The sequence below is a fragment of the Lipotes vexillifer genome, unplaced genomic scaffold (assembly GCF_000442215.2).
Source record: "Lipotes vexillifer unplaced genomic scaffold, Lipotes_vexillifer_v1.1 scaffold329, whole genome shotgun sequence".
NCBI classification, from domain to species: Eukaryota; Metazoa; Chordata; class Mammalia; order Artiodactyla; family Lipotidae; genus Lipotes; species Lipotes vexillifer.
In genome coordinates, this window is record NW_006774067.1 from 1581212 (window position 1) to 1593091 (window position 11880).

General features: G+C 38.3%; 1 protein-coding gene across 6 annotated transcripts in view; it reads left to right on the forward strand.

Annotated features, from left to right (window-relative positions):
* The first annotated feature begins 2 nt into the window (after nt 1-2).
* NAP1L1 (nucleosome assembly protein 1 like 1) overlaps nt 3-11880 on the forward strand; it is a 32538-nt gene continuing 20660 nt past the window's right edge. For 2 of the 6 annotated variants that reach the window (XM_007448754.1, XM_007448756.1), the window contains exons 1-2: nt 3-92; nt 10248-10284. In XM_007448754.1, the coding sequence (XP_007448816.1) occupies nt 10268-10284 (17 nt within the window). In that variant the 5' untranslated portion in view covers nt 3-92; nt 10248-10267. Of the gene's footprint in view, nt 93-10180; nt 10285-11880 lie in introns of those variants that run through there. The other 4 variants (XM_007448757.1, XM_007448758.1, XM_007448755.1 and 1 more) reach the window with 3 other exon arrangements.

Consider the following 11880-nt stretch of genomic DNA (forward strand, 5'->3'; position numbering starts at 1 on the left):
CTGCGGCCCCCCCTGCCTCCCCCCCCCCCCGCCGCCGCCCTGAGTCACTGCCTGCGCAGCTCCGGCCGCCTGGCTCCCCGTGCTAGCCACCGGTAACGGACGGGAACTCGAAGGGGAAGGGGGGACGTAGAGGCGGCCTGCGCGGAGGGAAGGGGTGAAGAGACGGGGAACCGCGAGCGTGGGCCGCTGGCCGCCCGGGCCTCCGGGGCCGTCCTGTGAGGCCAGAGCCCGAGCCGTTTGCGGAGTCTCGACCCCGCAGTCGGAGAGGGCCCGCGGGATCGGCCGGCGCTTCTCTGGGGAACCGATCAGGACACGCGCGGGGGTCGGTGCGGCCCGCGTGCTAGTCTGCACCGAGGTTCTGAGCTCCACCAGCTTCTCAGCGCGGACGGGAGCGAGGGCGGCCCGGGCCCAGGTCTGAAGCCCACCGCCGCCTCGACGCCCCCGCTCACTCAAAAATAATACTCGGAGGGAGGCCGCTGGGGGATGGAAAGAACCGCGGAGGCTGCGAATTCCGATGGGAGGGAGGGGCTGTGAGGGGACTAGGCCCCTGGGCGGGGAGGGGGCGGGGAGGCAGCGAGGCTCCTGGGCTCCCCGCCCACTGTAGGCGGCGATGGGTCTGGGAGGGGAAACCCCCGGCGGCTTCCCTCAGCACATGGCCGCCCGCGGGGCCTGATTGGAGACCCCTGTCTGGTTGTCCCTTCTTACTGGAAGTTGTGGAGATGGTGGGACGTGAAAATGAATAGTGAGCCAATAAGTCCAGCCCTTGGGTTTCCAACTCAAACCTGCTTCTCTTTGGTCTTAGTCTTTTTATTGGTACCGGAGGAAAGTGTGAACGTTTGGTGCTGAATGATGAAGCAGGGCCTCCACTGCTAGGACTTTAAAGAATTAACACGTGTAAAGCGCTTACGTTAGCTGTTATTAACAAGAGATTCTTTTGTCTATCTCAAGTACAAATTAGAATTAGGATGGGTATCTTGACCAGGGTTTTTTATTTGGGGAGAACTGATCCTAATCAGTCTAAGCCTGAACAGTTCTAAGGTGGAAGTAAAGGATTTGGCCTGCAATGTCTTTAATTTTTCTAGGACTTCTATTGCTTTCTTACAAATTAGTTCCTTTGTTCACGTTCCCAATCTAAGATAGTTAACCAGTTGTTTTGTTTTTAAGGTGAGTGGGGTTATGGTGGAGGAGGTATTACGGGGTGGAATGCGGCGTCAATGTAAACGTACTGAGCGAAGTGTGTAGTCTGCTGCCTTGTCAGTGCGCCCGCTTTGCCCTCAAAAAAAGAGGCAGGGCAGGTAGACGGGTAATGAGGTCCTTCCGGGGAGGGCTGGGTTTCCCGAGTACAAGAAGAACCGGGCACATGATGTCCTCAAGGAGCCCCAATTTTATTCTCTCACTGTCTGATTATACTGTAAGGACTGCGCTTTAAAAGCTCACAACTTCAAACTGCTTGCCTGATTTCAGGAGAGCTGAGCTGGAAAACGAAATTTGCCATTTTTGAAAATACGTAGCATCAAAATACCTTGGCAGAGTGGTATTTAGTTCCTATTTTCTTGTCGGCTTTAATTAATACTACTTCTATACGTACTTGGTAATACACCTTTGGCTAAGGGAAAAACCTTATATTTAGAAAAACTTATTTAAAGCTGACGGGAGGTAAATGAGGTTTACAGTGATCTTCTGGGGCTAAAGTCTCACGCTTCTTTCGAAGTTTTCTGAGTTCAAATTAACGGCACAAATCTAAAATGTGCCATTTACTTTTTAAGAAGACTGGTCCTTTTATACCACTCTGAAAACTTTCATAAAATGTATATGTTGCAAAGTACCTATTTTTGATATAGGACCTATTGACAAGGAAAATTACTAAGCTAATACTAAATGTGACACCCTGGTACTCTAGAGATTAAAAAAAAAAACACCCAGCACTTGTACCAGAACTAATTTAACCCAGGTGCTATTTTTTTTATTACTTACTCAACTTGCCCATATTGCCTCGAGATGACTGATTCTAAACTCCCCAAAATGTATTCATACAGCGTCCTTTTGCAGGAAAAGGGGCTAAAAAAGGTAGACTCTGATTCACTTGAAGGTATGAAGATGTCAACATACAGCTTTGCTTACTTTATTTTCTGCTTGATTGTAAATTTGAAATATTAATGAAAGGGGATGAACCCTGATCAGTTTAGAAAACTAACGAACAATCTATTCATATCCTCAAGTCTAATCAAACCTGTAATTACTTGTGTTCTTAGTTGATTCTTTGAGTAAATATTTTAGCTCCTGTTTGGACATACACCTTATTTCATGAGCCAAACAGGCAAATTGGTTGTCTAGATATAAAGTGTTGAGTTGTGATGAGTGCCCTGAAGAAAAAGAAAGTGGGGGAAGTGGGAGATAGTGTAGTATCTATAACCTTCTTTACATGAAGGAATTTGTTAAAACGGTAACATTAAGACCCATTTCATACTAATTTCATTTGAGTAAGTTCTCTCCCTGTTGGGCAGAGTAGGGGTTAGAAGGTGAGCACAGGTTGCTTTCACTCATCCTTGTAAGTAAGTTGCTTAGTACTCTGACTGCAGCCCACTAGATCACGTTACTGGGTTTGCCATGGAAAGTGGCCTCTACACTTCCGGTTACCAACTCTGCCTTTTACTGCTACATAGTTTGATGTATTTTTACTTGCTCAGAAGTTTGTACATTGTGATTTTTGGGGGGAAGGAGGCTATAATTTTGAAGAGTTTATTAATTTGAATTATTTTCTCAGGTAAAGAGGGTACATAAGAAGAGCACAACACGCAGAAAATATTCTTGCATGATTATTCAGGCAGTGTTTTACTCTGTGTGTATATTAACACATTTAATGCTCCTGGAGATAGCTGGTATCAACATTTTGATGAGGAAACTGAGGTACAGAGCAGTTAAAGAACTTATCCAAGGTTACATAACTGAGCAATGATGATTTATAATAAGGATTTTATATTGGTTTAAAGGGAGTTCCCTTGACTTAAACTTAACACTGTATACATCTGCTTGGAATTTAAAAGCACCCTGCTTGGGTTCCACTGGGCTTCAAGGGAGAGTTCAAGCACTTACAATCCTGAAGATTTCTTCCAACATATGTCTGATAGATGAATAAATTGTTTTAGTTTGTTAATGCTGAGTGAATTTTCAAGAAATATCAGTATGTTTCTCTGCTATTGGGTCAGATGATACCTTGATCCCTTGAACAGAAGATAGGAGTTCATTTGGCTTGGGAATGTAATACAAAAGTCAGTTCTAGGTTGACTTTTGATATCCCTGAAGTGAAAAAAGCATAAAGAATGAGATGTGTTGTGCTGGAATCAAGTAAAGTACTGAGCCCCTGGACCACCGAAATTGTTAATAGAACAGCAATGTCCAAAATACAGATTTGTTTAAAATGCAATTTGGAATGAGATATGAGGTCTGTGGTAAAGGGGAATTTTTTCCTTGGGATGTTACTGGCTCCCTTGAACTCTTTTGCTTTAAAACATTTGTAGTTCTTTTTTTTTTTTTAATTCTTTAAAAATTTTTATTTTTTAATTCTTATTTTCTTACTTTTGTATTTTTGGCTGTGCCGCATGGCTTGTGGGATCTTAGTTCCCCAACCAGGGATCGAACCCACACCCTGGGCAGTAAAAGTGCGGAGTCGTAACCAACCACTGGACCGCCAGGGAATTCCTAAAACATTTGTAGTTTTTAATGATTGGCTGTTGCACCATGAAGTAGTCATTTTCTGTAAAGGAGTATAACTATAGGTTACTATATAATCTATGTACCAGTAGGCTGATAGGGGAGGCCCCTTGGCTTTTGGAATAGTGGAATTGGCATGGGTACTGGAAGTCAGATTTTAATTACTAGTTTTTTCACTTGTGTGTTGCTGAGCAAGTTGCTTACTAATCTGCAAATAAGAGGAAAGCATGTAATAATTTTCTACAGAGTAAGCTCCATGAATATTAGCTTTCTTCTCATTGAAAGTAAGGAGAACAGAATCAGGTATACTGGAATGGTAGGTCATTTGATGTCTGGACATCTAGCTATTATAAGACCACAGAATAATCAAATGACGGTCTGATTGAATCACTTGTTTCCCCCTCTTTCTCCAATGGAAGATTTTCTTAGTGTTCAAGTTCTTGGGTTAAGATTTGCCTTCAGTCATGTTATGAACTGTCTTTCCATTGAGATCTTCTGTAACATATTGTTTGGGTAGTGGATTGAACCTTTTGTCGTAAACTTTAATCTCTAAACTTTAAAACAGTGATACCACCTTTTGGTTAAGGATTGTATTCCACTTTGAAGCTTTTTGTATTCTTACATTGTAGATGTGTTTCTTATAAGTGGGATGTAGTTGGATTTTGTTAAATCTAGTCTGACAGTTTTAAAAGGGAGACTTTAGTTGATTTATGTAATCACTATGATTAGGTTTAAATCTGATTTTTGTGTGTGTGTACTTTTTATTTGTCCAAAACCTGTTTTTCTTTTAGGTTGATGTAAAAATAGGTATAATTTACTTGGTGTTCCTTGTACTTTGGAAGCTACATGTTCTCTGAAATTTTGGAGTCACCCTAGAAATTATAACATGCTACTTAAGAACATTAGAATAATCCATTTCCTCCCCCCTTATTCTCACCACTGACAGTGTTATGGTAGTTTAAATTTAACACTACCAGTGGTGATATTATGTCTTTTAAAATATTTGTTTAGGTATACGCTGATATCCTTATTTCCTCTTATTTCTTCTTGTATCTTTAGATCTTCCGTTTGGGATCACTTGCCTTCTGCCTGAAGAATATACTTAATAGCATTTATTAATGAGAGTGCTGGAGATATTTTTGCCTGATATTTCTGTTTCACCTGCATTCTTTTTTTTTTTAATTGAAGGAAACTTTTTACTTTTATGCTTATTTTTAAATTTATTTATTTTTGGCTGCGTTGGGTCTTCGTTGCTGCGCGCAGGCTTTCTCTAGTTGCGGCGAGCGGGGGCTACTCTTCATTGTGGTGTGTGAGTTTCTCATTGCAGTGGCTTCTCTTGTTGCGGAGCTTGGGCTCTAGGCGCGTGGGCTCCAGTAGCTGTGGCACATGGGCTCAGTAGTTGTGGCTTGTGGGCTCTAGAGCGCAGGTTCAGTAATTTTGGCACGCGGTCTTAGTTGCTTCTCAGCATGTGGGATCTTCCTGGATCAGGGCTTGAACCCGTGTCTCCTGAAATGGCAGGCGGATTCTGAACCACTGTGCCACCAGGGAAGTCCCTCACCTTCATTCTTAAAGGATGTTTTGGTTGGGTGTAATATTCTAAGATCCTTAGTTATTTTCAGCACGTTGAGCACACAGTACATTCTGTTGTCTTTTGGTATCTATTGAAGAGAAAACAGTAGTCAGTCCTTTGTGCCTTTGAAGTTAATCTGAGTCTTTTCTCTGTGTGCTTTTTGAGGTGACTTCTGTCTCTATTGTCTTACATTTTCACTCATATATCTAAGTGTGGGTTTTTAATTTATTCTGATTGGAATTTGTCTTTCATTAGTTCTGGAAAATTCTTAGCTATTTATTTCTTCAAATATTCTGCCCATTCTGTCCTCTACTCCTAGAACTTGTATTAAATCTTTTTTAGACATTATTGTGTCCTAAAATGCTTTTTCAGTATTTTTTATCCTCTAGTCTCTGCCATACTTTGGAAGATTTCTTCTAAGCTCACTTCCAGCTCACTTAATTCTCTCTCCATCTGTGTTTGGTTTACTGTTAAACCTGCCCATTTAGTTTGATTTCTGTTATTTTTATTTCTAGAAGTTCTGTTTAGTTCTTTGCCAGATTTGCTCTATCACCTTTAGTAAATGACTGTTTCTTGTAGGTACTGCTACAGACACGGTATTTTCAAACTTAATATGCGTGATTTTTTTCTGTGTGGTCTTTTTGACAATATTTAAGTCCATTCATAGGATGGGCTTCTGTTGTATTCTTTTCTGTTGCCCCTATTCTCGAAAATTACTTCATGAATTATTTAAGGTCTAGGATGAAGGCACCTTTCATTTACATTTGGATATGCAGGTGCCTAGGAATGCTGAGATGGCTTTAAGCTCATAGCTTAAGGTTTTGGGTGCAGTGCAGATGAGGTGAATTTGGGCTTTTGAACAGGAGGGCTTGTGTATTATCTCTGAGAATATAGCACTTTGAGGTTCCTGCTTAATTTGGGAGGTTTGCTATAAAGATTTCCTACCTTGAATAAGTCCAGGGCTTTTGGTTTCACCAGACAGAAGTTCAGATTTGAGATTGGCAGTTGCCCTCAGGGCAAAAGCGGCTTCCTTCTACTTATCCTTTTGCTTCCTGTTTTGCCTTCAGTTTTGGGTTAGTAATTTCTTACTATCTTATTAACATTTTACCATGATTTTAAGATTTTAACAAATATTTTATTCTGTACTTTTAATTAGTTTTGGTAGAGTTGGTCTGCATAATCTAGCTTGTCACTACCAGGAGTGGAAATTCTTCAGAACTCTTAGAAAGCCATTTCATGTCTGATAAATAAAATTCCCATTGATTTTACTTAATGTTGTTGACTGCAATAAAAAAAAAAAATCAATGTAGGTGTTAACCTAAACTTGTGATTTTCAGTGTGATCTGAATGTCTGAGACCACCTGCCTCAGAAGCTGGGTTTCTTATTTCAAATGCAGATTTTTGCGTCCGCTCCTTGGTTTTGAATCTGGATATGGGAATAGCTCCTTTATTTTTAGTTTTTTGATTTATTTGTAATTCTAGATTTACAGAAAAGTTGTAGTTCAGAGTTCCCATATGCCCGTTACCCAGTTTCCCCTAATGTTAACATCTTATACTGCCATGGTGCATTTACTGGTCAGTCTGCATTTGTCAAAACTGAAAGAAGCTGTTTTTAGCCATCATCCTAGCTAATTATTTTGCAGGAACACTGACCCCATGTAAAGGATAATTCAAAATGGACAGAGTGAAAAACATTGTATGTGTTTATTGAGTGTTAACTAGGTGTCAAACACAAATCATTTACATGAATTTGCTTCTTAATAAGAGAAATCCAGTGAGGGAAAAATTTTCTCCTGCTTTTTGAAGATGATGAAATAAGGCCAGAAGTTGTTCGCCTGAGCTAGATTGCTACAAAGCTGGTGTCAACCCAGATGATCTGACTGCAAAATTAGGCATACTTTTCTGTTTTTTAAAACAAAAGTGTATACAACCAAGAAACCTAATTTAGCCAGAATGCGCAGATTGGAGAAGGCATCTCTGAAGAAGTGAATGCCATGCTGTTCTATCTTGAATCCTCTGTAATAAAGAATCAAAAGAATTTCATTATAAGAGTTTGAATTCTAAATGTAATGCCACAAGGTGGACACTGAGGGTAGAAGTGTAACCATTTTTCTGTGAACATGTTAAAATGTTATAAAAATTTGAATTTAGAAGTTTTGGGCGTTTTTTGTTTCATACTTTTGATTATTGCTGGATTTACTACACTGTATATTCAACCCAGCAAATTCTAAAATGTTATTAAATAAGTATCTGTATAGGAAGACCAAATAATGCAGAATGAAATGTAAGTTCTCATTTACTTCCAATCTTTTCTCTCTTATAGGTAGCTCCTGTTAGGTTTTTGGTGTATCTTTCCAGAAATGTCTTATTCATAAGAAAGTATGTACATGTATGAGTATGCACATTCATATATACCCAGATTGGATTTTGCCATACATCCTTTACCCCTGCTTTGGTGCTCTTTCCATATCAACTCAGATCTGCTTCATTTTTTTATTGCACAGCATTCCATTGTATGCACATTAATACTAAGGGTTTTTTTTTTGTATACTGCCTTGTATACTCCTCTGAAGGATATGATGCAGTGATTGGAAAAAGCAGATATAATACCTGTAATCATGAATTTTATGGCCTGGTCAGTTGCGGGGAGACAGACATTAGTCAAATAATCACAATAATTTATAATTACAAACTTGAGACATCCTATGATGGAAAGAAATGGAGCTTTATAGGAGTGTGTACAACCAAGAAATCTTACTTAGCCAGGATGTACAAGTTGGAGAAGGCATCTCTGAAGAAGTAAATGCCAGCCTGTTCTGTCTTGAAGAAGTAAATCTTTGAGCTGAGAGCCAAAGAATGTATAGGACTGGGAAGAACCTATTAGGTGAGCATGAAACATTTACAGACCCTAAGATCCTTTAATTTTTTTCAAGGTAGGTTCTCATAAGTGAATAACCAAGGCTGGAGATGGACATATTTAAGGCTTTTGTTATTCCCATGGCCAAAGTGCTCTCCAGAAAGGTAATGGTTTATAGGAACACTAGCCATATTTAAGAATCCATATTCACCATAATTTTCCCTGCATTAGAAGAAAATCCTTACTCTGATTTCATAGACAAATTTGAATCCCGCTTGTGTTTCTTTGACTGATTGAATATTTTTCTTATTTTTGAATTAGTATCTTCATAATTTTTTGCTAAGTGTTTTGTTAATGCTAGCTAATTAAGCAGCATCACTAGAGAAATTTATCAATGCTGTTAGAAATTATTTACAGCAAACAGAAAGTGTATAAAATAGAGTAGGATACATTAGGAAGAAATATTTCTAAATTGTCTAAAGGGTGGATGTTGGATCAGCAACGCTATTCCAAATGAAAGCACTTCACTGCTAAAATCAGTAACTCTTAATTCTTTAAGTGAAAAGCATATTAAGCATGTTGGTATGAGGAATCACATCTTGTAGCACTTTGTGAGTTAAACTAAGGTTTTAATTTTTAGAAGATTAAAAATTGATTTTAATGTGGGATTCTAACCTTAATTTTTAAAAAAGTAATCTGTGCATTACCTATGGCATTCAGCCATTTTTCTGGCTCAGTGTAACACATTTTGTCTTAAGTTTTGGCTTTCTTTTTTTTTAATTTTATTTTTTGTACAGCAGGTTTTTATTATCTATTTTATAAGGTTTTGGTTTTCTAAAAGCAGTATTTTCTAAATTAATACTAATCTTATAGTACAAAAGAACTTAGGACATGCTCTGATCAGTCATAACAGTATTCAGGTCTGATAACCAAGAACATTATGGACAATGTGCCAGCATATCCGGGGTAGGCTGGGGGTGTGGTGGTATTCAGTGATGTGACATGAGGTACATTCGTGGAGATGAGGAAGGTTTACTTGACATAGATTGGGACCAGAGCTTTTTATAACTGCCATTAAATAGTTTAAAGGGCTGACATTTGATAACAAGAATTATTAAACTAAAAAAAAAAAAAAAAAGATCTCCAGGGGGAGCATAATGAGTACAGTACAGCATGTGGCAGATTTTGACTTTTTAACATGAATTTGATAAAAATTAATACTGTTAAAAATCAAGTGGGTTTAGGAGAGGTAAAACAGTTGTCCACACAAAGACTTATACACAAATGCTCATAGCAGCTCTATTTATAATAGCCCCCTGCCAAAAGAAAACCCAAATGTCCATCAGCAGCTGAATATTTAAACGTACAATAGAATATGTTTTCAATGGAATACCATTATACAATAAAAGGTAATGAATATTTGATAAATACTACAACATAGATGAATCTCAGAATAATTTTTCTGAGTGAAAGAAGCAGGACTGGGGGGAAAAAAGTACATACTGTATGATGGCATTTCTATAAAATTCTAGAAAGTATGAACTAGAGTGACAGCGGAGCAACAGTTGCCTGGGGTGGGAAGCAGGAAGGGGAGAAGGGAGGTGTTCTAACAGGGCAGGGGAAAAACTTTGAGAGTGATGGATATGTTCACTATCTTGACTTTGATGATGGTTTCATGGGTGTATATATACGTGAAAACTTGTCAAAGTAAAAAAAAAAAAAAAAAAAAAAAAAAAAAAAAAAATCAACTGGGTTTGATCTGTGAGGTACTAAGCAGCCCAGAAATTTAAGCAAAAATTGACTGGTTGTTAAAGGAATTTGAATAAAGACTTTGTATTGGTCCTTTCCTGTGATTCTAGCATACATTAGATTTTCACCAACAGTGCTATTGTAAAAATCCTTGCCCAATAGATTCTGAATGCCAGGTAGTAACTTGTAAGCAGCATCCTCTGAAAAATTACTTCAGTGACTAGTGTCTATGTTCCGTGTTTTTTCTTGAAATAGTTTTAATGTGATATTCATTTAAAGGGTTTTGGTTTCAAATGTTTTTATTGGTTATAAATAAGTCGTATGCTCTTTTTTTTTTAACATTGATATTTCTCTCCATAGATATTTGGCGTTCATACAACATGGCAGACATCGACAAGTAAGTGGCAGATAGTTGGTTCCTTTTTCAGATTTGGCATCACTTTGTACCGTGTGATGTAGTTAACAGCAGTACAAATTATGTACTATGAAAATGTATGGTAATGACATGCTTTAGTGCCTGCTATTTTAAAAGTTGGGTACAATGTATTCAAGACAAAATATAGTATACATAATCACTGTCATAAATATAGTAAACCGTTTGTCAGTATTTATTCTTAGGGAAGTGCTGAGCACAATAATGAGTCATAAATATTTGGAGAATTCATTTTTACCATTTCTCAAAGATTTTACTACTTGCATTGTAAAGTATCATACATACAAGATAAAAAGTGTATGAAACGTGCGTGTAGAATTTAAAGAATAACAGTGCACTTGTGTACAAGTTTTTAAAAATGGTTCATTACTTTTAGAAGCCCTTTGTGCCACTTCTCAATTGCATCCTCCTTTTCTCTCCAGAGGTGTCAGTACTATCTTGCCTTTTGTCTAATTCACTTCTTTGTTTTTCTTTAGAGTTTTACCACCTACAAATTCTTAATCAGTGTTTACTTTTGAAAATCTGAATAGCAGTTACAAACTTAGCTGTGTAAAGAAAAAAGCAGTGTTAGTTGAAGGATCCAAGGTAGGAAAATAAAAAGTAAAAGAGACTATCTGGGTCATGGACTGGCTTCAGCTTTCCTGAGTCTTTACAAGGGCTTATTTTGGAGAAGTCATTGGGCAAGGTCATACATCCTGGAAACAGGTTTATTGAAGTTGGCATCTGTCGGGGTTCTAGCGTGGATGGATGTCTTGCAGACGTATGGTGAAGGAGAATGAGGTGACCTGCACTGTTTGTTGCTATTTGTAATTTCACAATAGTCTGCCAACTCAGGAATAGGTAAAACAGAACATTTCAGGATGAAGGGGTTATGATGCGATTATCCACAGCTGTTGTAGGCAGCAGAACATGGAGGTGGGAGGGCAGGAAACATATCATAAGGGCAACACATTCAAGTACTTACACGAATTTGGCCAATCCTCCCATGTATACTGTCTTCAGCATAAAAAGAAGAGTGGCAGCAGATTTTAGGGATAATGGCTGTCAAAGTGATTGTCTCTTGAATCACACTGCTCCAGTGTGGATTGCTTGACCTTGGTTGCACAATTGTCATTGTGGATTTATTTTATCTTCCTGGGGTTTCCTTTTGTCTCTCCTCTCTTGGGTTTGCTGTTTGCTATATCCCATGTTTTCTTTTTTCGGTTCTTTGGTTTAGTACCTTCTTGGAAGAGTACAAGGGAAGTAAATTATTTTGAGATGGCATGACTGAAGATGACTATCTTACCCTTCTGCTTGATATTTGGGGTGTAGAATTGTAATTTGGGAATCACTTTTCTTTAGCATTTTGAAGACATTGCTCCATTGTCACCTTGCTTCTAGTGTTGCTGTGAAGTTCAAAATCGTCATAATTCTTGATCATTTGTATGTAACACGTTTTTAAAAACGTAGACATATATGTCTATTTCTGTAAGCTACTCTGGATTTGGAGTTCAGAAATTTTTACGTTGTTAGGTCTTTTTTTTTTTTTTTTTTTTTTTTTTTTTTTTTTTTTTTGGTTTT